At 37.1% G+C, this 27,955-nt stretch overlaps 1 protein-coding gene across 1 annotated transcript in view; it reads right to left on the minus strand.

Moving 5' to 3' along the window:
- LOC145686588 (uncharacterized) overlaps positions 1-27,955 on the minus strand; it is a 188,197-nt gene that overhangs the window by 70,443 nt on the left and 89,799 nt on the right. Inside the window, exons 18-20 of the mRNA XM_081760044.1 lie at positions 25,020-25,151; positions 23,647-23,750; positions 12,154-12,964 (exon numbers count right to left, since the gene is read on the minus strand). Coding sequence (XP_081616170.1) covers positions 12,154-12,964; positions 23,647-23,750; positions 25,020-25,151 — 1,047 coding nt within the window. The remainder of the gene's footprint in view (positions 1-12,153; positions 12,965-23,646; positions 23,751-25,019; positions 25,152-27,955) is intronic.

A 27,955-nucleotide genomic window follows, 5' to 3' on the forward strand; every position in this document is an offset into this window, starting at 1 on the left:
TTTCAGCTTTTCATCATGCTATAACGTGGGATGTAATAATCAGAAACGTAAGTCCTTTACATTTTCAAGAGACCTTATGGAGTAGATTTCGATGCTAGAAGCAGATGGTTGATATTGCTCGTGAGGACAGAAAAAAAAAGGTTTCAAGTTAGCAAAAATTTATCAAAGTTGGCAACATTGCGAGTGAATTGCGCGATTCCTATTGGACCAATAGACGAATTTTGGCCCTCCAACGAAACATACAACTTTATACTCTTCCTGCTATTGCGATTACGTTACTAAGTACACTCGTTTCTCTACAATAAATTTTTTTAATATGACATGTTTTTCAGTTTTTCGAGCAATCTGAGAGGAGGGTGGCCATTTTGGAAGGCTGTATGTCGAAGAAAAAATTTTTTTCAGCAAAAAGAAAAAATATGGGTCTAATAATTTTGTATGTAGTTTCTTATTTCAAAAAATGAACTAAATCTGAGACAGTCGTGTGGACCACCCTGGACGATTTGAAATGGAATTGGTCATATATATATATATATATATATATATATATATATATATATATATATATATATATATATATATAGAGAGAGAGAGAGAGAGAGAGAGAGAGAGAAATGTATATTAACAGTTAGGTACAATGCTTCCAGGATTGGTTTCGGAGGATGAGATGATGTGTAGAATGTTGGAGAGAATACTTTAAACTTACAATAATTGAAATAAAGATATGTGTACTTATTTCAGCTACAGGGTGGTCCATAAGTCTTAGTTACAGTGGATTATTTTGGAAACAAACATAATTAAAGCAAATCTGACTAGCGGAGGGCGGACTTGGGTAAAGGAGCTACCGATTGATGTATGCGTGGTGAATGGCAGCCATCTTGGATCCAGGTTATTTTTTTTTTTTAATGGGAAGGTAGGCATGTGACACATCAATTAACACTGTTTTTTGCAGGAGAATGCAGTACCGCAAGCAGAAATGCGTTATCATGTCCCGTTCCAAAGTTATGACGCCCCAAAGTTGACGGTTTTCTGTTTCCTTGCAGGGAGAGCGACACGGCACTAACGCTGCAAGAAAGATGTGACGCCCCAAATTTGACAGATTTTCTTTTCGTTGCAGGTAGAGCGAGATGACACTAACAAAGTAGAAAAGAATTAAGATCATCCTAATGTCTGGGGAAAGCAGCAGTCATGTGATTGCCCAGGACTTCAACGCGCGCTACTCCAAAAGACCTGCAATAAGCCACAACACCGTTAGGTACCTCATTAAGAAATTCAGTGTAACTGGTAATGTTGCCGACAGACCACGGTCAGGTCCCCTACGAACCGAGACAGATGAGGAGAATCTACAATGGTGCTTGCTGCGAGTGTGAAAAGTCCGAAGCATAGCACAAGACATCTATCAGCGATAACAGGCGTACCACGTGTTTCCGTGAAGAGGATTCCCCATACGAACAAGTAGCATCCCTTCAAGCTGCAAGCTGCAGCTTGTCCACAACCTTTCAGAGGATGATCCGGACCAGCGCATGGAATTTGTCAATGGCCTTTGTCACAATATGACCGTGATCCGCATTTCCCAGCCAGCGTTCTCGTCACAGACGAGGCAAACTTTCATTTGCATGGTGAAGTGAAACGCCAGAACATACGATATTGGTCGGATGCAAACCCGCATGCGATCAATCCCTGCAAAGGGTTACCCCTGCTCATATCACGGTGTGGTGTGGCGTATGGAACACGTAGATCATAGGACCCTTATTCACTCCTGGTACCCTAAATGGTGTCCGATATCTGGACATGTTACAGGAGTTGATGTTTCCGTTGCTTCTCCGCCCTGATGCCACCTTGCCGCGATATTTTCAGCAAGATGGTGCCCCACCGCACTATGTACTGTCTGTCTGGGAATGCTTGGATCTACATTTTTCTGGACGTTGGATCGGTCTCCGGACCTCACTCCCTTAGATTTTTTTATGGGGACACTTAAAACACCTGGTGTATAAGATGATGATTCGGGATGTTGCACACCTACAGGGACGTATTCAGGACGCCTGTGATAGCATAACCCCCGCTATGCTGTTACGGGTTTAGGAGGACTGGATTAAAAGACTCCGGTTGTGTGTTGCAATTGACGGGCAACATGTGGAGCACATCCTGTAGGTGGGACTTTGGGGCGTCATAACTTTGGAACGGGACATAACGCATTTCTGCTGGCAGGACTGCATTCCCCTGCAAAAAACAGTGTTAACTGATGTGTCACATGCCTACCTTGCCATTGAAAAAAATAACCTGGATCCAAGATGGCTACCATTCACCACGCATGCATCAATCGGTAGCTCCTTTACCCAAGTCCGCCCTCCGCTACTCAGATTTGATTTAATCATGTTTGTTTCCAAAATAATCCACTGTACTAAGACTTATGGACCACCCTGTATTATAACTTTCGAAATTTTCTCTCCGCCATTCCACACAACGTCTCATCCTCCTAAACTAATCCTGGAAGCAAAGGTTTTCTAGCAGTGCACCTAACTGTTCTTTGGAGATTCACAGCATCTTCAGGGATGGAAAACCGATATCCAAACACTCAAACAGATGACTGGGGCTCTGTCTCGGGATCACACTGGTAAATCTAGGTTTCATCATTTGTCATAATGTCTCAAATCCTCCTAGAGTCCCCACTTTGAACATTCATGATGTATGTGCTGACACTATTCCACTTTTCTCTGCTTTAGATTTTCAGTCAAGTTGTGTGGCACCCCACCGACATGAAATTTTTCTCACACGAGTGTTTATGCACGATGTTTGAAAAACTCGGTACACCCGATGTCACTGTATAGCACTCGCAAATCATTCCTAATCATCTGCTGCAAGGCATCAATGTTTTCCTCTGTCACAGCTGTTGAGGCCTTCCACTATGCCCCTCGTCTTCTAATGAGGTCCGGCCCAGTTTAAATTCTGAAAACCAACGAAACACTGTTGCACGCGATGGTGCACTCTCCAAGGCTCGTGTCAACCTTTCCAGCTACCTGATTAATTTAAATCCCATAACGCTCACAGAATCATGGCTCGCAAATCCCTTTTTTCCAACTCCATGACTATGGTGCAAATGGTGGCAACTCCGGCTCTTGGCAACACCACTCACCACATCATATGGAATTATTGTTGCGAGACTAAGCAAGTTCACTTACAAAGGAAGGGTCCTTCTCATGCAATCAAAATTTTATTCCTGCAGTGTTTCGTTTGGCTGTAACAAAAAACTTTCCTATTCCTCCTCGTATATATACATATGTAACTAAAAACAAAAATCCTTACCGTTCATAATGATTGCATACATCATTCGAGCTAGTATCAAACAAAACGTAGCAAGTACGAGCAGATCTCCAGTAAAAAAGAAATTAGGGCAGACTGAATTCTGTTTTCACTGCAAGAAACTGCCTATTTTGTTGGAGAAGAATGTAGCGAAAAATTTGAGAATAAGTTTCCTATAAGACGAAAATTTGGAAAGTAATCCCACTAACAGTTAAAGAAAATATGATAAAGTTGCTGAGAGAGATGACGATTGAGAAAGAAGATTGATTTTGGTGATTTCAACCAGTATTTCGGGAATTTCGTGCTTAGTAACAAAAGGGTCGTATGAACATTTTGAAGAACGAAATACAAGTGTCACATTTTCATTATATATACATTAGGGATGGCCAAAATTTTCTAGAATCTGGAATTTTTCCAGATTTTATTTTCCGGATTCCGGAAAGTAGAAATTCCGGAATTAGCCATTAGTATATATTAAATACAAAACACACAATATGACTTTAGTAGTAAAGGTAGTTTGGGGGAAAGGGACGAGAACATTTCGCCGATCGTTAAAAAACAAGAAATACCGTAAAAATCATTCAGAATAAAAAACATGATTTGGATATGTACAATGTTACTAATCGTAATAAAATTTCAACATCCTGATAAGACAGAGAGTTCTATGTATTTTTTCAATGCAATGTTTTTTCGGAACTCGACCATCATTTCTGGGGAATGGTTCCAATCTAAAAACTTTACCTAATTGGAATTTTCTCCTTTTTCAAAGTGGTCCGCTTATTTTCTTTCCTAGGTCACTTGTACGAAATTAGACAAAAACCGAATGAAGGTGCCTCTTCGTCTGCTGTTTACCAAGATGGCGGCCTTAATAAATCAGATCAATGGAAATTTTTAGTATGTTAATGGGGAAGACAATTAAAGCAGTCTTATGAAGAAAAAATCATTATTAATTATATCCACAATCGACACCTAATTCGATTGCCTTATTTAAAATTTCCAAAATGAAATATGGGTTCTCGCTATCCCCGGTATAATAGTGTGTGAGTTTACTTTTCCAGAGATATGAAACAGTGTCTTACTGTTGAAAATGACTTTGTTAGCAGGTCGTTCATCATCTATTTGTGTCAATAAAACTTCACGGAAAGGAATCGTTTTGGAGGAATCATCAGTTTTCAATTATCCACTAATTGCAATTTATAAGGGTGAAATCTTAGCCCAATACGCGGAATCTTGAACCGATAAATTTATGGGTGTTTAACCCAGGCTAGCACAATTTTTTAGGACTGTGTACATATTCCGCACACGTTCCATAATTTCCGCATTGACAGGAAGTTTATTTGAATGCCCTTTCCTTTGATTACATATGCACCAATTTCTGCTTTATTTCACAATCATCTCATCACTACGTGCGTAATGTTGAAACTGTCGTATGATGTTGCGCTGAACACTCTCTGCACTCTTTGTCATATGGTACTCCAACACACACTAACTACGTTCTGTAGGTTCGCAATTAATTCACTAATATCTGTACAAATTAACTTAAATTGTATAAACAATCGCACGCATATCGTTGCTTTCTTTTCATTCAACACATGCAACAAGAGAGAACTGAGCTCTCCATAATGTCTAGTGACTATTGCTCGCACCTTTCCCCGCGGGCTCCCAGGCTAGATTTTCAGTGGGAAAGCAATGAAACTTTGAACGCATTACAGTGGTTTGGATTTTATCTTGAACTATAGATCCATGTTTCATATAATCTCAGTGCTGAAAAGGGACGATGCACACAAACAAACAAATAATAATAGAGGATAAGAGAAAGAGCGATGACCAGTATAAAATAATAGTATCAGCTCAGTGTGCTTATAGTATCACCTACTGTTTTCACTGGCGATTACCAAAATTATCAAAAAGGAGTTCTTTGAGTCGTTCTTTCTAATAGCGTGATATAAATTTCATAATACACAACTTACAAAGTTAAAAAAAAAAAAAAGTTTATAATTATGGAGTATTTCTGTGAACATAGGATACAAGCAATTACAAGAATCAAGTTTTGTATGTCGACCTGTATTTATAAGTAAGTTGCATTTCTATAATAATATTAATACTGATACTAATACTACTAATAATAAGTGAAAAAAAGAAATCCTATAGTCAGTGACAAAGTCAACTTTCAACTAAAGCATTATGTATTTATTTACTTTTTCAAAATTTTAATCATCAATGTATTAATAGATATAGTGAACATGATTGATTTGTTCTTTAAATTTCTTTCAGCAACATTCTTAAAATCAAAACAACGTCAAGAGTACAACAAAATCTCTCTTTTAATGTAACAAATCTTACTTTCTACAGAATATTTAGCTAAACTAATAATTTCCCTATAGCGATAAAAAAAAAAAAAAAAAAAATAAAAAAAATAAATCATTGATTTAAAAAGAATAGCAAATCTTATAGGCCAGTCAATAAGGGATCATTTAGGGTTGAATAAGAAAAAAATTGTGGAAAGCTGGAACAAATTTTATTTTCTTTATATAAGTGTTCGTAATAACATACTAATTTTGCAACATACCACTCTACCACCTCGGATTTGGCCGCCATCTTGGAAAAATGGCTCCAAAAATGAGTGTTTTGTAAATATCTCGTATGGAAAGCATTTTAAGCAAAACATGTTATTACAAAAAAAAAAAAAAAAAAAAAAAAAAAAAATCTACATTAAATTCTCTACAAGAAATGTTCTCTTCATTTTTCTCTAGGATGCACCGTTTAGATAGTATAGGCATGGCAAATTACGCATTTTTCTTTCAGCATAGCTTTGTAACAGAGCCTTAACGAAAATTTTCTGATACTATTTTGCTTTAGTGATTTTCTTATGTAAAATATAAATTAATATATTTTTCATTAATTACAGGTGTGACTAAGGATAAGTAATCATTTCTATTAGATCATCTATGTTCAAGATGTCAGCTGAAAAATGTTTTATCTGTGACAACTCCTCGGTGATGGTGTTACATTTACAGTAAAAGAAAAGGGACTGAAAACGTTAGTATACTGCAGTATTAAAGTGAAAGATGGAAACGAATGTCAACTTAAGGGACTGAGAAATGTTACACTTCATGAAAAATGTAGAAAAGTTTTCACAAAAACAAAAAAATAGCAAAGCGTTTGATATCACAACGCACTTAATCACTTATGCGGATAACCCTTAGGTCCGAAGTACTAAGATTTAATTGTTAAGAAGCCTGCCTGTTTTGTAGACAATGTACGTCAGATGAAAGTTTAGAGAGAGAGAGTGAAAAACTTTGTGAGTGAGCGTGAGAGTGTACATCGCGTCGAAACCATTCAAGTTAAAGATTCCATTATGGAAGGGGCAATCCAAATGAAATCGACCAATTTCCAGGTCAAAGGTTGCTTACAAAATTTATTATTATTATTATTATTATTATTATTATTATTATTATTATTATTATTATTATTATTATTATTATTATTATAAATTTTTTACCTAAGATTGCGAACGGTTATTCATTTATTTTTTTGCTGCGCAGGTTTGTATGTGGCAGCTATTTTGTATAGGCGCCTAACCGTATTTTGCACTTTTCAGAGGATTCCGTTAAACGTTGTAACTTTTTAGGTTTTAAAGATAATGAGTTCAAACCAAAACCATATGAAAGATAACAGAATTGACAACATTCTGTGTCCTGTGCACATTGAGAGGTACTTTAGAACGTCGAAGAAAGAAGGTCTGAACATTGAGGTTGGAAACCTAGAAATTGCAATTTTGGAATGTATATTTTGAAACGAAATAAATAAGACTCATCTTCAATTCTTTGTCTACATAGAGACTAGATAGTAAACAACTTCTCAAACAAGTTTCAAATCTGAGATCCATATACTTCATTTTTTGGAAATTTTTAAACTTTGCGAATTTTCGAAAATCATGTATTTTCACCATCAAATATCTCAGGAAGGACAGAGGTGAAAAATCCCAAATTTGCACAAAATAGACGATAGTTATGCAGTAACAAGTGAGTAAAATTGCATCTCTGAGGCTTGAATAGTTTTTGAAATAAAATGAAATCTTTGAGTTTTACGTCCCACGGTTATGCCGGCTAGGCTAAAGGCAGGGGTGCCCACAAGGGGGGGGGCTATGACGCAAACTGCGTCATTGAAATATTTGGGGGGGTTAAAATCTATATAAATATGTTTGATGGGGGGGGGTAAAATTAATCGAAAAGAAGATTTTTTTCATGGAAGAACACCTACGGATAGACAATTGGGGGGGTGCGTCATACACATAAGGGGGGGTGGGCACCACTGCTAAAGGATACGGATGATGATGAGAAATGAATAAAATAGTGGAATGAAGAAAGTGGGAGGAAACGGGAGAACCCCGAGAAAACCCACGAGCACAGTGTTTGTCCACCACAAAATCCACACGACGCGAGCTGGGATCGAACCAGGGGCCTCACGCACCGGATGTGAGCGCTCTACCACTGAGCCACCGCGCCCCCTTGAATAGTTTTTGAGTTATAAGTTGTTGCAGTAATGTGAAATTCACGATTCTAAAAACTGAACAGATGTCCAGGTTTTGTGTTGATATAGTATCTCAGGCATACAATTTATCTATGTTTCATCAGAAGAAGTGCAGTCAAACATCAAGAAATTTGAGATTTCCTACTTGTAAAAGAATTAATACCAGATCACATCATAGATTTGTACCTCTCATGAAAACAAATCAGATGTTATGAATACTCACAATCAGATGATTTTACTGATTGCAGTGATTCAGTACTTCCAGAACATAGCATGTTGTCATTTGCACCTAATGATACCGTAGCCTGTATTTATGACAGAAATGGTGGACTGAGGGAACTGAAGACATCAGTCAGGAAAATAACGATCTTTTGGATCACTTTTTCCATCCCCATGGCCCAAGAACTTCTTTTAAACTATGTACGAATGACAAAGTGTAGGTGCCAATCACTAAGGTTTGAAGGAAACTCACACCCACAGATCTCACAATTCCTAAGGTCTTACTTTCAATTATCAGTGCCCAACTCTGTACACAAATTAGTCAACTATTTACCTCACTGATTCTTAACAGCAGCGCTGTAGGCAGGAAAGAAATAACAGACGTCTTTCGTTTTTTGTACAAGATATGATTTATAAATTATGCATACTTTACCCATTTAATATTACTGTAGTGTTATTTTGACTTTTGCTACAAAGTTTATATTCACTCGAATGGCGCTTCATGATATTAAGTCCCAGTGAAGAAAATCCTTATAACTGAAACTACTCGAGTCTCAGTGGTGCAATTTTACCCACTTGTTACTGCACAACTATCGTCTATTTTGTGCAAATTTGGGATTTTTTACTTCTGTCCTTCCTGAGAGTGAAAATATACAATTTTCGAAAATTAGCAATGTTTAAAAATTTCCAAAAAAATCAAGTATATAGTTCTCAGATCTGAAACTTGTTTAGGAAGTTGTCTATTATTTAGTCTCTATGTAGACAAAATAAATGAGACACTTTCAATTCTTTGTTTCAAAATGTACATTCCAAAATTGCAATTTCTAGGTGCCCAACCTCAATGTTCAGAGCTTCCTTTCTCGACGTTCTGAAGCACGTCTCAATGTGCACAGAACATAGAATATTGTCCATTCCATATCTTTCATATGGTTTTGGTTTGAACTCGTTATCTTTAAAACCTAAAAAGTTATGTGTTTAACGGAATGCACTAACAAGTTCAAAATGAGCTCAGGCCCCTGGCCGCCACGACAAAACCTGGGCGACTAAAAAATAAATGAATACCCGTTTTCAGCTCCCTAAATGTGGTATAAACTTAGGTAAAAAAAAAAAAAAAAAAAAAAAAAAAAAAAAAAAAAATTAATAAACTAAATTTTGTCAGCAACCAACCATCATTATCGATTTCATTTGGATTGACCCGGAAGCTAACAAGGAAGAGTGCCAATTTTCATTCAGTGCTTTCAATATTATAATGACGCACTGCCAACTGAAAAAGAAAAACAATAAGAACTGAAAGAAAATTACTTAGAAGATATTATTATGCCAACAAACAAAAACAAAGTCCATAGTTTGCTTCCGTGATACAGGGCATGAAATTCTCACGGATGCATGGTGTGATCGTCAAAAGCGCAAGTATATGGAAGAAGAGAAGTTGAGAATCATAATGACAGCCGGGCAAATAATTGCTGAAGATATCAGATCCCAGGTTTACGAATAGCAATCAGCAAATCATCTTTGAATGGCGTTAATTCATTTATTCCTGGGACCTTAAAATGCCTTCTCGATACTATTATCTTGAAAAACAAGACTGGGAATAGCACAAAATGTGAAAGAACAAGTATAACAATTTCTTACGTCATAATCACAGCACCTACACCAAAATATCTTTCATCCTCATCGCAAGTAGGACTAGCGATGCATTTTAATCAAAAGTATGGTAGTAAGCATCTTCTTAGGACTGTATGCATCATATGCTGAGGCAGCTTTCTTTCAAGTTTCGGTTCTTCTACACCCTGTATTCTTTGTTTGTTGATATATCTTCTGAGTAATTTTCTTTCAGTTTAATTCTTATTGCTTTTTCAGTTGGCAGTGCATTATTATAATCTTGAAAAATTTCACTGAATGAAAATTGGCACTCTTCCTTGTTAGCTTCAAGGTAGTTGAAAGCATAAGCCATGGCACCTGAAACATTATCTTTCGGATGACCACGTTTCATTCCAGAAGAAATCTTGTAGAACTTTTTCATGCATGAAGAATGGTATTTGGCTTCAGTAGCAACTAAATCATGAACAATGTCAATCCTAATACTAACTTCTTTGGCCCAGTCGTCATTTCTTATGTCGGTTGCTTCCATAATAGAATCTTCAACTTGAATGGTTTCGACGCGATGTACACTCTCACGCTCACTCACAAAGTTTTTCACTCTCTCTCTAAACTTTCATCTGATGTACATTGTCTACAAAACAGGCAGGCTTCTTAAAAATTAAATCTTAGTACTTCGGACCTAAGGGTTATGTGCGTAGGTGATTAAGTGCGTTACGATAGCAACGCTTTTTTTTTTTTTTTTTTTTTTTTTTTTTTTGGTGAAAACTTTTCTACATTTTTCATGAAGTGTAACACTTCTCAGTCCCTTAAGTTGACATTCGTTTCCATCTTTCACTTTAATACTGCAGTCTACTAATGTTTTCAGTCCCTTTTCTTTTACTGTACATGTAACACCATCACCGAGAAGTCTGTCACAGATAAAACATTTTTCAGCTGACATCTTGAACATAGATGATCTAATAGAAATGATTACTTATCCTTAGTCACACCTGCAATTAATGAAAAATATATTAATTTATATTTTACATTAAAAAAGGTTCTGCTACAAAGCTATGTTGGAAGAAAAATGCGTAATTTGCCATGCCTATAACATCTAAACGGTGCATCCTAGAGAAAAAAAAATGAAGAGAATATTTCTTGTAGAGAATTTAATATAGATTATTTTTTTGTAATAACATGTTTTGCTTAAAATGCTTTCCATGCGAGATATTTACAAAAAACTAATTTTTGGGGCCATTTTTCCAAGATGGCGGCCAAAAACGGGTTGGTAGAGTGATGCAAAATTAGTATGTTGTTACGGACACATATAAAGAAAATAAAATTTGTTCCAGCTTTCCACCATTTTTTTTTTTTTTTTCCTTATTCGACCCTTCATTGACTTACCTATTAGCAAGTTAAATATGTTTGTGAAATAAAGTGATGTGCAGGCATCTGGTTCTTGAGTTATTGGCTTTCAAACTTGGGATTTGGACTCAAGTGAGTTTAAACCTCAATTTCAATGACAAATAACTCGAGGACCAAAGATATGAACAATATAATATTTCATACACGTAGTAACCTCAAGAAGGTCTACCACTATGTCAAATTTGGTCAAGATACGATGTGTTCCATCAATCGCTTTTAGTAAAATTTCTTGGTTTCACTGAGTTCAAACCCATCTTCGATGGTCAATAGCTTGAAAATTAAAGATCTGCATATACCATATTATTTCAATACTATGCTTTTCATAGCACAGTACTAGCAACTAAATTCACTGACTTTTTTATTTATTTATTTTTTTTTTATTTTATTTTATTTTATTTTTTTTTTTTTTTTTTTTTTTTTTTTTTTTTTTTTTTTTTTAGGTTCTCCAGGTTTTCCAAATACCCGGAACCCTCCCTACGGTTAAAATATAATTTGAACCACTGTAGTTCTTTCAAGGTTCTCCCACCGGGAATCGAATCTAGAACCTAGTGCACCAAAAAACACGAGCTACCCACTAAATGTTGCAGAAATTACAATGTCTGCGTAACTGTTGAGTATTTAGTCTGTTTATTAATGTAGTAATTATTTCTTATCAGCATATCTATTTTGCTCACGCTAGCGAGCCGTATTATCCACAAAAATGCTACAGAACTTAAAAGTTTATGCCTATCTCACAAGCAATTTCTTTCCAAGGAGTATACATACCTCCAAATGCATCACTTCTCTGAAACTAACGAGGGTCTCTTTCTTGAAATCTAGAATATTTAGAGAACTGCCACCATTTCTAAACAGGAAATATCGAACATTGCTTAGTAAAAAAGCAAATGTTTCCCAACATTTCTCAATGTTCAACAAGAGCTCCTTCGTGAGTAAGCGGTTTGCGTACACGCCTTTGGCGTGGGAGACCCGGGTTCGATTCCCGGCGGGAGCTCATGTGGTTCGGATTCCACGTTAATCAGTAGCTCCACGTCTCATATAGCCTCGCTGCTGCACGGGATGTTAAACTCAAAATCAACTATTTAATAATAAAAATCTTACCTCCTTCATTCGTGTTTGCAAAGATTCAATCTCACACGTCTGCTGTGAGATCATGTCTTTCTTCGCTTCAAACGCTTTACTTCTTTCTTCCAGAGTAATTTTATCTGCACGTAACGTTTCAATCTCTCGTTCATATTTATTCACAGATGACAATAATTCTTCCATCCTATTCATATACATTTCAGTTTCATGTTTAAGATCACTATGCTCTGCTTGTTCGACTTCGAGAAGTCGCTGGTGTTCACATAACTTTTCACTAAGGACACCAAGTTCACTGTCTTTAGCACCAATAATACTTTTATAATCCGCTACACGCTCCTCATAAGATTTGATTTGATCCAACAAAGACTGTTGTGTATTTGTCGCTTTGGTTAATTTTGTTTCCAGCTCTGCCACTTTTTCATTAAGAGTGGAACACTTACAAGCTTGAGTCCGTTCTTCAAGAACCTTAATGGTTTTCACCTTTTCAGCTATTTCTTTGTCCTTTTCTTCTAGACTTTTCGCGAGAGAAGATATGTTACTCATTCTTCTGTTCATCTCTTCACACTTTGTTTTCTGTTCATCCAAAGAGAGTAAACAGTCTTGAAGTTCCTGTTGCAAACGAGTATTCTCTTCACGAAGACACTTTACCTCATTCAACTGAGAATTCGTCTCAGTTTCGATGCTCTCTCTGATTTCATCTGAAAGGTTAACATACACAGCAGCTTCTTTAGTGTCTTTCGGCTCTTGTTCTTTCCTTATGGCTTCTATATTCTGCTGTGAAGCCTGTTCTCGCAAACTAGAGACCTCCAACAGCAGCTTTGAACGCTCCCTAGAATAAAATGAATATGGAATGAACAACTATGTTGTGTATAATCACAAGTAATAGCTAAATAACTGTGAGGAATTGTATGTCACCGTTATACAAACAACAATACATATAATCTGCTACTTAACAATATTTTATATCTACATTTACATTAAATAAATAAATAAATCAACAATATCATTTATTGTTCAGTATAATAAAAGTATCTATTACACTAGTTAACAAAGGTTTTGTTACATAAAAGGAAATACCTGTTCTTAAAGGAACTTTTTGCGCTGAATTCGAATATGCACTCGGTTTTTCTCCATCACGTACGATTTTCCCGTAACAGAGGGATTTTCGGGAAAATCCCTCAAAAATTTCCCTTTTCGTTTATTTTACACCCCAAGATCTTGTCCCCTTGCATATACTAACATAGAAATTATACCTAAGTATACTTTGATTCATATTTAACAAACCCTCCAAGTTTCGTAATAATCGCTTTATTCTTTCTAGAGAAATAAATATGTTTGTATGTATACTGTGTGTACTGTTTATTGCACCTTATAGTAATGCTTTCAGATCTCTTAAGTTGAGGTAAAACGTTTTGCTTTATTACCACAAACACATATATAAAATATAATACAATATAATTTACAAGTGTGACAATTTACAATAAACAATAATACAAATGTACCAAAAGGTCATGAAAAGACAATCAAAACTATCACAATATATGAAACTTCCATTGGGTTACAAAAACGTACACTACTTCCTTCTTTTGTAAGAAATGTTGCATTCTCTAACAAGACCCCAACAATAGTCCCCCATCATTGAAGGATCCCATCGTCCCTGGTACCTTTTCTCCATTGCCATTATATCTTGGTGGAATCTTTCCCCCTGTTCGTCGCTGAGAGCACCTAGGTTAGCAGGAAAGAAGCTGAGGTGGGAGTGCAAAAAGTGGATTTTTAAAGACATCCTACAACCCAACTCTTTGTATTTCTGTATCATGTCCTGTACGATTTCTGTGTAACTCTGAGCTTTGTTATTGCCCAGAAAGTTGCGCACAACACACTTAAATGCTGTCCAGGCAGCTAGCTCAGCACTGTTTAACTTGCTGTCAAAGCTATCATCAAGCATTAATTTCCTAATTTGGGGACCAATAAACACTCCCGCTGAAATCTTAGCATCACTCAGGTTAGGGAACTTATCTCGCAAATACTTGAAACCTTCACCAGATGTGTCCATGGCTTTGACAAAGTTTTTCATAAGTCCTAACTTGATATGAAGTGGCGGTAGTAATATCTAGAGGTCTGCGCGGATATAAAATATGGCATCCGCATCCGTACCGCATCCGCAGCATCGCTATCCGCATCCGCAACATCTCTATCCGCACCCGCATCCGCATCCGCAGATAATGAGGTAGCAAATATATACAACTTACATATTCTATAATAGTCATGATTTCGAAAATATTTTTAAACACATTTTAAATAGCTATCCCTTGTAGTTTTCTTAATCAAACGAAACAATATATTATATCAGTTTTCTCGTGATCAAATATCAACTACGCTAAATAAAATGTAATATAAACTGTGCAAATACAAATTAGAAATTAATGAACGATCTATGTACTTACCCAAGATCTTCAAATGCAGGTATCGGACCAAAATAATGCCACGTAGGTGATATCCCCTCTATCGAGTAATTTTGGACCACGTCACTAAGTTTTTAAACATCATTACTCATAAAAAAAAGAACATTTGTTCAAAACACAAAGGTGAAATAGAAATAATCGTTATTAAGAATTAAAAATTAATCGCAGCACCGCAAACAAATTCACATACAATCACACATCACAATTCACATTAAAAACACTTCATATTTATGGTAGAGGTTTTAACGCAAAAGAAGAAAAAAATCAAACGAAACATAATGTTCTAGTTATTATTTGCCACAGAGAAGCACACTTTTTTTATACATGTTGCAAATTTTGGAGTTAAGGTAAGTTGCTGTTGAGAAAAATTATATCATCGACTGAACTTGGATTCAGACTAGTGCGTCGATCCTGCAAAGTATGACCTGCAGTTGAAAAACTTCTTTCGGATGGAGCACTTGTAGCGGGCACAGAGTGGACAAACAATGCCACTTTGCTCAGAAAGGGATACTCTTCTTTTTGTTGAAACCACCAGGCAATGAGGTCAAAATCCTCCTCGAAGTGAAACTTCCCATGTACATAGCTGGTAACTTCATCTTTCCGGCTTGATGGACTTCCTGTGGCTTCATCATCAGAAGAATCTTCAAATTCATGAAAGGTGCCAACATTGACCCTTTGCTTCTTTATTGGTGGAGATAGTCGTTCTTCTCGGATAGAGCTTTTCATCCTCTTCGCTACCATCTCTCTAGCATTGTTTTTAACTTCTTCTCGCTCATCCTCTGAGAGAAACTTCATACTTTTGTATTTAGGATGAAGAAAAACTGCCAATTTATGGATCATTGTTATGTCCCACTTTTCACTGATAAGTGCAAGCGCCTTTTTCTTCAAGTTCTGAAGAAACAAACAGTCTTGTGTTGTTTGTGTTCTCAACATACTTTGAAGTTTCTCTTTCCATAATACAGCAAGAAATAACGTAGGCCTTTTTGAAGCTTCAAGCTCATCGGAAGCTGCTTTAAAGGGTGATAAGAAAAGTATCAATTTTCTTAACAAATCCCTGTTTAAATCATCCAATAAGTCTTCTTTGTTTGCTTCCTTTAGAATGGATAAGATGTTCTCCCACTGTGTTTCGATGCTTTCAAACATAATTAATTTACTATTCCAGCGAGTGTCAATATCGCCCTTCAGGGTTTTATCGAGACGATTTTGCAGTCCGGATCTTTTAAAGAATGTCGTAAGACCACGGCAAGAACCAATCAAATACGAAATATCATCCACTTCTGTGTTTGAATTTGTTGTAGTGTTCTCTACAATTGTGTTTAAAATGTGAGCAGAACACGATATCCTTGTGTATTGCCGCAAAGCAGAAACGATATTTGGACCTCTGTCAGTCACAAACACTACTTGGTCAATAAATTCGATGATATTAAAACTTCTAAATACGCGAACAATCTCAATTCTTATATTATCACCAGTCTTTTTCATCTCACAGTCCAATCCCCTAGTACACAAGACGCGTTCTTGCAGTGCTCCTTTGTGAATGTAATGAAAAGTGACCCCTAAATAGTTTATTTTTCTATACCGATCACTCCACAAGTCAACAGTCACTGCACCACCAATATCATCAAGCACCTCTTTCACCTCACTAGATACCGTATCTCGAAGAGACGCAGCTTCTTCTGTCAACGCCCTAGAAATCGTGGTTGGATGTGGAAGTAGATCTTTCGCGTTTATTGGTCCATATTTCGCACCCGTTTCAAGCAAGAATTGCGAAAATTCTACAAAACCGTTCCCAGAAACAACAGAGAAAGGAACAATATCTTTTGAAACAAAGGTCACAAGTCTTTTTGTTGCACTTTGCTTTAAGTTCGGTGGAACTGGAACACACTTGTTCTGTGGTTTCACATTCAAAAAACTAATCATCGACGCCTGCTTTATATCACATTTGTGTTTTGCTATATTTGATGTACCTGACTGATGTCCCTTGTAAGTGTAAACTTTCTTGCATTGGAAACATGCCACAACATCTTTGACTTTAGTATCACCATCGTACACATGACCAAAACTTTTCCATATTATTGATTTCAGTTTATTTTCTTGCACAATAGTATATACACCCTGCTTTAATTTGGAAGTAATTGTAGTGGCTGAGGTAGCCTCCATCCCAAACTGACACTAGCACCAGCAATTACACTAAATAAAAAAATGTCCCGAAACTAACAACGCAATACAATCTGCATGCTTTCACGACCACGCTTTTACTGAAACTAGAAGTAAAAATAACTTCGAATACAAATAGGAGGTCTATGCCTTTAATTTCGGGACGAGGCAATAGAGGAAGTTTAGAATTTACTTTTTTTTTTTTTTTTTGCAGCCTCCACTTATTGTTGGACACAGGGTCAGAGAAACAACGCATTGGTTGTTCTTTCTTTCGTTACCAGAGGCCCAGAATATATATACACACACGAAGAGAAGGAGAGAGACAGAAATTGCTGTTATAAAACTCCAATCCGTCGGGATCTTCATTGAGGTCATTGGTACCTTTCCGAAAAGAGAAATCTGCGGGATTGCAAATGTGCATTCGATATCTGCTGTACTTCAAAGAAAACAGTAAAGAAGAACAGTCAAGTAACAGTAAAGAGAGAGAGAGAGAGAGAGAGAGAGATGAGCGTATTTTTCTAGATTTTAGCTGCTGAAGAATGATGTGATTTGTTTACTATTTCGGTGACCTACGCGCTTCTCCAGTTTGCCACCAGTTTCCAGTTTACGGATGGGGATGTGGTGTGTTAAATTATGGTTTTGGTTCCTGACCTCTCAGGCTGGGGAAACTTTATTTGAACACATTTCTTCATCTTCAAGGCCAATGGTCTGAAAATTTTCAGCTTTATCAGAGGGTCTTTGGCGGCAATTATTTTTCATTTTTACAGTAAATAGCGATACTCGAGGAGTAGCGAAGGGGCCTGTCGTATCGTTCATTTTAGGTCAGAGATGTCATTCACCTACAAAACGGCTGCTAAAAATATTGAAAAGAGCAATAAAAGGACAACTCTCATGTCATTTCTTGTCCTTTTGCTGTCACTGAGTCACAAGCTTCAAACATACTTATTTTGATTTTAGCTATTTTTCAACCTGTTTTAAAACGTTTAATTCAAAACAAACGTTTCTTAGTGCTCTTTCCACCATCATCAAAAATTTTATAGTGATTTTTTTAGGTAGAGAAAAGATGTAGGACACCATATCCGCAACTTTATCCGCTATCCGCTCAGAAAAGAAATATATATCCGCAGATACTCATTTTGCTGCGGATATCCGCATCCGCGCAGACCTCTAGTAATATCTTATTAGGATCTACCAAAGGAGCGTATTTGACGTTGCATTCTCCAGGTACGTAATTCACTCTAGGTTCCCATTCCTTCACTTCATAATGTTTGTCATCAGCTCGGCTATCCCATAAACATAAAAAACATTGGTACTTCGTGTAACCGCACTGCAGTCCTAATAAAATACCAACTACCTTGAGATCACAACATATTTGCCAACAATGGTCCTTGTAATTTATAAGATTTAGCAAAGTTGACATGGTGTCATAGGATTCCTTAATCTTCACTGAGTGCGCAAGTGGTATAGAAGGTTTTTTATTCCCATTATGTAAAAGGACGCTTTAAGGCTGACCTTTGACGCGTTGATAAGTAACCTCCATTCTTCTGGAACGTAAGGAATTCCTAGCTCCGCCATCAACCCATTTATATCCGTACATACGCACACATTATCTTGCATTGAGAAATAGCTTGAAAATTGAACATGCCTTTTCCTGTACACTGATATGTTCGTTTCTGCATCCAATAAGTTCCACTGCTGGAGCCTTGATCCCAGAAGTTCCGCCTCTTGTTTTGTCAGGTGCAAATCACGGACTAGGTCATTAAGTTTACATTGAGGATGAAATGTGGCTCGCGAACACAGTCAGGGATGAACGTTGGATCCTTGGATGTACATGTTGATGTCGATGGTTCATCAAGGTCATGATCATCATCAGAGTCTTTTGGCCATATCTCTTCCCAGTTGGTAGGGGGCTCGGGAAGTGGAAGTTCATCCCCGTGCGGAATAGGTCTAATTGCGGATTTAACGTTGGGATAACTTATTGTGTATTTGCTTTTTTTTTAGAATGTCCCTTAACTACTGTGAGACAAAAATAATAATCATCCAGATGGTTGGTGGGTTCTCTCCACACCATTGGTACAGCAAATTTCATGAACCTCCGTTTCCCTTTGGCCCATACAAGTAAAGTGACGTAGCACGACGCACAAATTATGTTGGGTGCCCAAGTTTTGTCCTGATCTCCCACTCGACATCCGAAATATATATAATATGCTAGTTTCACCGATGGCGTAATGGATCTACACTGTCCTTTAACTACAAACTGGCCACACACATAACAAAAACTATTTGGTGAGTTAACACACGAACGCCGTCCTCTTGACGCCATTGTACTGATCACAAACTAAACTTCTGGTCTTAGTTGGGTATATTGCCGTTAAGATCAAACATGAAAGCACTCTTAGCAGCAAAGACTACTTTGAAAGTGAAGTAGTGTTAAACCACACGTCAATATAAAAATGTACAAAACTCCCTCACCAGGTGTCAAGAACACAAGAAAGAAATGCGCGGGGGGAGGGGGGAAACGATACCGTAGTGGAAAATTCAGACTGCATTAGTTCATTGTTGTCAACAATGAGTCTGTATTCCATTCTTTCTTTCTTTTGCATTCTGTTACATTTGATAACAAATATTGATAACCATTTCATGAACAAAACGAAAAAACTTGGAGAATTGTATATATATGTATTAAGATATACATATACTGTAAGTTTAAAAAAAATATACGTTGGAAGTACATTCTATTTTTATACACGTTTCTAATTTACAGAGAGCAATACAAGTGTGTTGTTGACTATTGTAAATATTCATTTTTATGTCTGTGTTTGTAGTAATAAAGCAAATCGTTTTTACCCCAACTCAGGAGATCTGAAAGCATTACTATCAGGTGCAATAAACAGTGCACACAGTACACATACAAATATATTTATTTCTCTAGAAAGAACAAAGCGATTTTTACGAAACTTTTAGGGTTTGTTAAATATAAACCAAGGTATACTTAGGTATAATTTCTATGTTACTATATGTAAGGGGACAGGAGCTAGGGGAATAAAATATCTGAAAAAAGGAAATTTTTGAGGGAATTTCCCGAAAATCCCTCTGTTACGGGAAAACTGTACGTGATGGAGAGAAACCGAGTGCATATTCGAATTCAGCGCAAAAAGTTCCTTTAAGATCAGGTGATTTTTCTCATGTAACAAACAAAAGTTTAAATTTGTTAACTAGTGTTATTATTGGCAACGAAAACATACATTTTAGCTCCATAAAAATTACTTTCTCTCGATTTTCTCGAAAATTATGCATGAAAACTTGCTCTGAAGCATCTCACTCCGTTTAGTTCGATGTGATCTATCGATTGACATACACTTACTGACAAAAAACTCTCAGCAGGAATGAAGGGAATGAGATAAAACTTCATGAGTTGTAGGACCATACAACTGCACTGTAATGATTAGGATGTCAGATCAATCTAACAACGGGTATGGTTATGCGAGCGAAATATTTGTTGCATATCAGCAAATTGTACCAGTTCCTCGGACACCTAATACATGCGTTGATGCAGTTTGTAAGAGATTCGCAGAGTCGTTGTATTGCGATGAGGCAAGCCAGTCCATAGCTATTGTAACTGCGCCTCGATATCTTTCAGATCAGCAGTTGCACGGAGTTGGTGTCCATGATAGTCCCGAATGTGTTCGATTGGGGGAGAAATCAGGTGATCTGCTAGCCAGAGAACCTCAACATGACGTAAACAGACCATAGAGATATGTGCCATGTGTGACCCAGCGTTGTCTTGTCGAAAGATTGTACCAGCGTACTGTCGCAGCAGGGGTAACACATGCAGACGCTGAATCTTACCCACGTATCGCAGTTCTGTGGATGACTACAAGAGCTGACCGAACACGATGGTTCCCCATACCGTAACAGAAGTAACGCCGGTGTGCCATTCTATAATATTGATTGGATATGACCTCTCTCTCCACGAGATCGTCACACACCCACATGATGGCGTATGTCGTAATGCAGAAGCGAAACTCGTCAATGAACACTATTCGTTGCCATTCATAAGGATTCCATGCTGCCAGAGTGCGACGCCACATGCTGTCGTTTATGCACTGGTGTTAGTGGCAACGTACGCAGGGGATGGTGCACCCCCACTGCAGCTGATACCAGTCGTTAAGATCCGATGCGGGATGACACAGGTTACGTAATGGCTCACACACAATGCAACAGTTCTCTCGTGTTGTGGTCTATCGTGGGACTGGAACCTTTACGTCGTGTGTGGGAGCCTTCACGTATTCACTAGCCCCAACATCGGGCCAGTGACTTCGGAATGCCCCACATGTCTAGTAATCGCACGAAACGCCCAGTCGCCTCACGTAGTCTAATGCAGTTACGAGGCGTGTATATTTTTCTTGACCATCTTGCATTGTACTGATTCATTCACTCACGCTTCACAACATAACTGCTTAACGTGACCAGGGCTCCATTCCTTACCATTGACATTACTGCCCTTTAGCGACCATTCGCGTTGTTCTCGATCTTCGATACTCATCGTTTACACACCCTCCACAGTACTACATATCTGCCGAATTACACCTGAATTTGATGATTCTTTCTCGGTTTTGTCAGTGAGTGTATATATTTTATCCTTGGACAATATTATAGTTAAAGAAGAATTAAAATTTAACAGTTAATCAAATTTTGGGTTGTATCTTATAAACTAATTGTGTACTGCCGTCTTGCCAGTGTCATAATGAAAAATTTGATGAGACTACACTTTAATTGTAATCTTAATTTGTGATATATTGAGGAGTTTGATGCAATAAGGGCATACGTCTGAAACATGCAGTTGGAGAAAAACGATGTTCAAAATTTAAGTGTTTTTTCTTGCATAAAACAACGTAATATGCAGCATTTTATTCCAATATTGAATTGAAATGTTACCAGGAGGCTAAACAAGCATGGCGAAAGCCACAAATGCGTTTGATGCAAAAAGAGCGTAAACTTGCTTACGCCCTTATTACATCAAACTCCTCAATTATCGTACAGCATGAAGGTCTTTTTTTAAAAAAATAAATAAATAAATAAAAACATGCATCCATATATACACACATACTCTTTTTTTCTCGATAACTTTGCACTGAGGATTTATCACTGACCCATATAATTTTCTTTAACTCAATGAGATTTAACAATTGGTATACATCAACTTCGATTTTTTTTTTTTTTTTTTTTTTTTTTTTTTTCGTTAAACGCTAATAATGATAATGTAGGATTTCTAATTCTCGTTGCAAAATGTGTATAAACTGCTTACTTGTATACCTTTAAAGAGAAGGAACTTCAAAATTCACCCAGTCTAATTGCTGGATCACTCATTCTTGCACTAACCTGAATAGTGGTTTCGGTTCACTTTAAACGATAGATTCCGTTTCATACAGTCTGGGTGCTAAAATATAAATGAAAACTGAAACGACATTTCTAGTATTGTGTCTCTTGATAATCACCTTAAGGTAAAAGAGACGGATTAATTAATAGAAGCGAATGATTATGAAATAATTGATGGAATCAAAATATGGGAGGAAACGGAAGAGCCTACGAACACGATGCCCAAGACAAACTAGTGTGGTAGCCGAAGATAGAATCAGAGAACTCTCGCACTAGAGGTGGGTTCTCTACCACTGAGCCACCCTGCTTCGGTGTTCAAGTAGAACCTTAAACCCGTCATACCACTTGGCGTTGACTTACATATCTACACCTTCAGCTTCACTAGTCTTCCTTTTGGTAGTCCAGGACTTCTACTGCAAGCCCATCTTAACTTTCATCTTTGTGCCATCTAATGCAACAGAATGTGATTGGGCAATTTATTTCCTTTCTTTTTTTCCCTAAAATATATCTTTTATAAATTTCATATTGATAGGTGAAATTTGTGCTTACAAGGTGACGGATTTTTACTTGCAATTTGTAATTACGTTCTGATCAACATCAGTAGAAAACAGTTTAAAAAGTGAAATCAAATTTTCGAGAATAAGTAAAGAAAATATTAGAAACTGACACTGAAGCGACCTACAAAATGCTATTAAGCAGTCGTTTCTTATGGTTCAAAAATTTGTGCGTGCAGTTTCTAACTTCTAAATTAACGCTTAAACGGTATTATCGGTCTGTGAGACCGCTGGTAATTTTAAGTCACTTAGCTCTATATGATATATATATATAACATGTTATATATGTATACCGTTAACAGATGGATAACAGACCAGAACACAGACCATGTTATTAAACGTCAGTGGATAGACTTAAAAGGAGGATAGAGGGGTGCAGGAACTGTGCCAAAATAGGATTTCCACTCCTGCAAAGCAATGTTGGAGTGTTTCGTAGTACAATCCACTTTAGCTCTTGCCACATAACCAGACAATCAATGTAGATGTTTACTGTCAACAGGTTGAATGTCTACGAATTACAATGTTGAAACGACCTGCTCTGATTCACTGCACGGGTGCTCATCATCTACAGTGATAACACGCGACCACACGGCAAAAAGGACCTATGCTAAGATCGAGGAACGTGATTGGGAGAAAATCTCCACCCGAAGTTTTCACCAGATCTTACACAACAAACTGTCTTTTTCGCAGCGTGCAAAACCACCTCTCCGAAAAATCCCTGCAAGATGAGGATGACGTACAATGAACAGTGATCCAGTGTTTTGCCTCCAACATCGGTGACTTCTTTCAGTGGGGGAATCAACAACTAGTTGACAGGTGACACTGTTGTGGAGCTCGATGGAGACTACTTTCCTGACTGATAGTAGTGTTTAAGTTAAGTTATAGTTCTTTTCCCAGGGTGCAAAAATATGACATTACTTATGGGATGACATATTAAATGATTTATAGAACACACAAACCTGATTCCTTCTTCAATTTTATTCTCTCTCTCTCCGATTTCCTTGTCTTTCTCTTCTAGTTTGGCCTTCAGACACTTAATTTCCAGTGAATTTTCTTTCAAAACCTGTAAAAAGTAGTTCATTAAAAAAATATTATTTTGTGAAAAATCTCCATAGTAAGTAAACTGTTTGAAGAGCAAAATATACATTAAAACAAAATTTTACTCATCCTACAATGGTTTCAGAATTAATTCCTTAGTAAATGCCACAATATGAAACAAATACAGTGAAACCCTCCGTAACTGATACCTCCATAATATGATTTTGTGGCAAAAATTACGTAATATTACAGGACAGAACCTCAGATTCGGACACGAATTGTTCTCAGTTAATATGTATTTTATATAGAAAATACTTTCTCTAATTCGAAAATAAATCTGGGATAGTACAGTAAACAGAAAATTCATTTCTCACAAAATCTCTCATAAATCCATGATCTGATGAACTACTATACAGAAACTAGCAAGCTAAACTTCAAATTCTTCGTTTTACGCTCCTAAGAAAATTACCATACAGAAATATTTTTTACAGTACACGCAGACATAAACAAGCTCCCCAGTGATACTTTTGTTTCTCTGGAGAGGATTTCCTTCAGAAATTCGCACAATTAGTACAGTATTTCGATACTGACCTATATATATATGTTCAACGTGAATCCCATTATCTTTTCCTAGTGTGATCGCCCACCAGACAGGTGTTGAGAAGGAAAATCCTTTGAATTAGTAAAGAAAAAAAGAGATACATAGTTCATTAGATCCATATTGACTAAACTAGCGAAGGTCCTGAAATTGTAGACTGTGAATGGAAAGCCTTAATGAAGGCGATTTTGATAAGACCAATGAACTGCACCTTGGAGCGATCCACTCTTGATGGACGAATTTCCTCCACTTTTGCCCCTGCTCATTGGCCTTCCGAAACGAGAAAGATCACGTATACTGCTGATATATTCTAGCTTTTCAACACACAGAGATGAATTCAAAATTACAAAATTAGCAGCATGGAAAAAGAGTTGTTTCAATTGTGCCAACTTTCAAGATAGATAAGTGGCCATCTTATAAAAAAAAAAAAAAAAAAAAAAAAAAAAAAAAAGCGTTCCCAAAAAACGGAACCAAGTTAGGCAGGTGGCCAACTTCACAGTTTTACTGTCTACTTGATCACTTCAGAAACTTTGAATACTATTTTGTTGTACTTTTTCAAAGCTCTAGAACGCTACATTATCCATATTATAGTTTTTCTTCTAAATATTTTCTTTTAAAATAGTGAAGAAAAAATTGAATTTTAACTCAGCGTGAAACATTATTATACGATAACCATTAATTTAGTTAGTTCCTTACTTTTTCAACCTGAGTCAGCTGTTTCTTCATTCTTTCACATTTCAGCTCCTCACATTCTGTCTTCTGGCGCTGTTCCGAGAGTAATGTTTCTAGCTCATTAACATGCTTCTTAGCATCTTCAACGAGTTCATCCTGGAATTAAGTGAAAAATATTAGTAAACGATTCTACGCCCAGAAAGGAAAAAATACAAGTTTATTCATGTTTGTACACTGCTGGACATTAAAATGCAACATCAAGAAGAACGAAAGGTAAACAGATGGCTTAAGGTGTAAGTGTGAAATTATTACACTTACCGCTCGGTGCACGTGTAATAGTGCCGTGAAAACATAGCCAAAGTCCAAAGATCAATAGCGCGTGGATTCAATACAGACATTCAGGACAGCTGAGGAACGACGAAGCATAGGGGAAGACATTTTTGGATGTCCTCCTTGAGTATGGCAAGCTGTAACGAATTTCGTCATTTGTAGCTAAGGTGTTATGCAATCGTGGACCAGAAGTATTCATATGGCGACAGGTAATGTGACGGCCAAGGAAGTAGTGGAATGTTGTGTTCATCCAGAAAATATAGTGCGTTGCGTGCCAATGTAGTCACAGGTAACTTGGAGAATGATTTCACACAAGACACATGATCTGCAATAACAGGACCACAACCGTATCAAACATCTCATCAATGTGCCATTGGCTAGCACAATACAGATGTCGCCGTCAGTCAACATTGTGCAGCAGACGGAAGCGAAATTTATACGAAAAGAAGATGCCTCTATTCATTGGAGCACTTATGCTGCACAAAGATAGCAGCTGTATAATGAACTCCGTGCAAATATATATCATGAGATGAACTGTTCGTGGAGACATTTGTCGCTGCACAAGAACCCGAGTTCGTGCATCAGTGTTCGAGATGTGGATGTCCGATCCGCTATAGCAATGTTCACAAAAAGTATATCCTCTCAGAAGTATCATGCGGCCGCTGAGATCTTGCACGTCATTGTATATTGACTTCCCAAAGCCATCGATAACAGATTCGCATCATTGTGATTGCATTGCTTCCAAAAAGATTGCCAATGCCTCGGTATCAGCAATCGTAATATTCCACAATTCTTCCCCGTAAAGGTATCTGCTGGAGTTGACGTCACAATGAATGACGAATCCTTGTTCGACCATTCAGGCATATTCACGTCACGGCAACAGTCAGTTACTTGTCAACTGTAGCTCTCTGGCCTTCCTCCGGATGTTGTTTCCAAAGAACGTAGCTGGCACATGTGATGTGCCGCGGAGCTGCATGCCTAGTCTTATACTGCCTTTCATCTGCACATTCTACAAACTTGTTCAGTACAGAGCATTATTCTTGGTATTTCATTTTTAATGTCCAGTAGTATAATTACAAGAGTATCTTCAAAAGGCAAAAGGAGAGAAACTTCAATGTCCCTTTCCATTATCAAGAAAATGTATGAGACCCAAATTATTCTGCAGAGAATAGAAGTCTCCAGCTGTAAAGACAAGAACGCTAATCATTTATTCACATGGAAGCTCTAGTGGTATAAGGAAGAACGCAAGGACTCCTAGACCTTAAGTTACTATGGGTTCTTAAGTACAACAGTTCGTAAATTCACTATCAAAGTAGAAAGAAATTAGCTCGTAAACAAAATTTATAGTTACGCTATTGGAGTTAATAGATGTTAGATGTCCTAATCTTCAAGATATTTGCTGGTAACAACTTAAAAAAATTAAAGAAAAGATCTAGTATGAATGAACTTTTATATGAAAATCATGTATTGTTCTTTAAGTTAAGAATGACAATTTAATTAGTAATCTGCATTAATTTATTTGAAAGTTCATTTCAGAAGACATATTTGTTCAAAGTTCGAATCACAAACTCTAAACAGTAGAAAACATTGTCATGTCAATTTATTGATCCAAAGCTTAGTACTTTAAGAAAATACTTTGTCAATGAACTAGACAAAAGAGATAATTCCTCACACCAAAGTAGGAAAAAATTTCATATGTGCATGTAAGGAAAATTGCATAATTTCGAAGCCAGGACCGTCCAAAAGCGTGACGTGAAACAACACACTGCGGAATGTATTATTTCGGACACGAGGAATCACTATATGGCTATTTGTAACACTTCCGACTTCACCATGTCGCATTCCATGTTTACTGCTGTCAAGGCTTGATTTCTGCCTGCTTTGAAATCCGAGTACATCTAATAATTCCTTATGTTTTGTGATTAGTTTCTTGCACACCCATTGCTGAAATATGCATTTCCGGATATATATATATATATATATATATATATATATATATAACGTTCCAGGATTATGTATCGAGGCTAAGGGAGACTGTGATGATGATTATGGAATGACGAAAGTGGGAGGAAACAGGTGAATCCTAATAAAACTCAAGCATATGGTATTCGTCCATAACCAAACCCACTTATAGGGAGCCGGAGCTGGGATCGAACCAGGGACTGCATGTGCCAAGGATGAGCGCTCTACCACTGAGCCACCGGGTACCATTCGTGTGACTTGCTTTACGCTTGTATGGACCGCTACTCCACAATTTCTTGTGTTCTAAATAATCCGTGTTGCGATGCATTTTTCCACGCTTTAGGATAGCCCTGGCTCCGAAACTATGCACTTTCTCATAGATCCAAAAGAACTTTTTATTTTTATTTCGATGAAAGGAATCACTTCCTACAGTTTATCGGTCTAGTTCATTAACATCCTATATACTGACACAAACTGTACTGAGATCAAGGACATTCTGTCGAAAAAATTACAACAGAGCTAATACTCTTCTGAATACTCAGAAAGAGTGGAAAATAAATTAAATTTCATATTTTTAAGAAATGTTCTTTCACCTTGCTCTATTTTCGTGTATCTATTACGTTACTTTCCTACGTTCACAGATTTTCAATGGTTGTTTCATGGTGAAT

The sequence above is a fragment of the Thermobia domestica genome, chromosome 5, assembly GCF_964235325.1.
Source record: "Thermobia domestica chromosome 5, izTheDome1.hap1.1, whole genome shotgun sequence".
NCBI classification, from domain to species: domain Eukaryota; kingdom Metazoa; phylum Arthropoda; class Insecta; order Zygentoma; family Lepismatidae; genus Thermobia; species Thermobia domestica.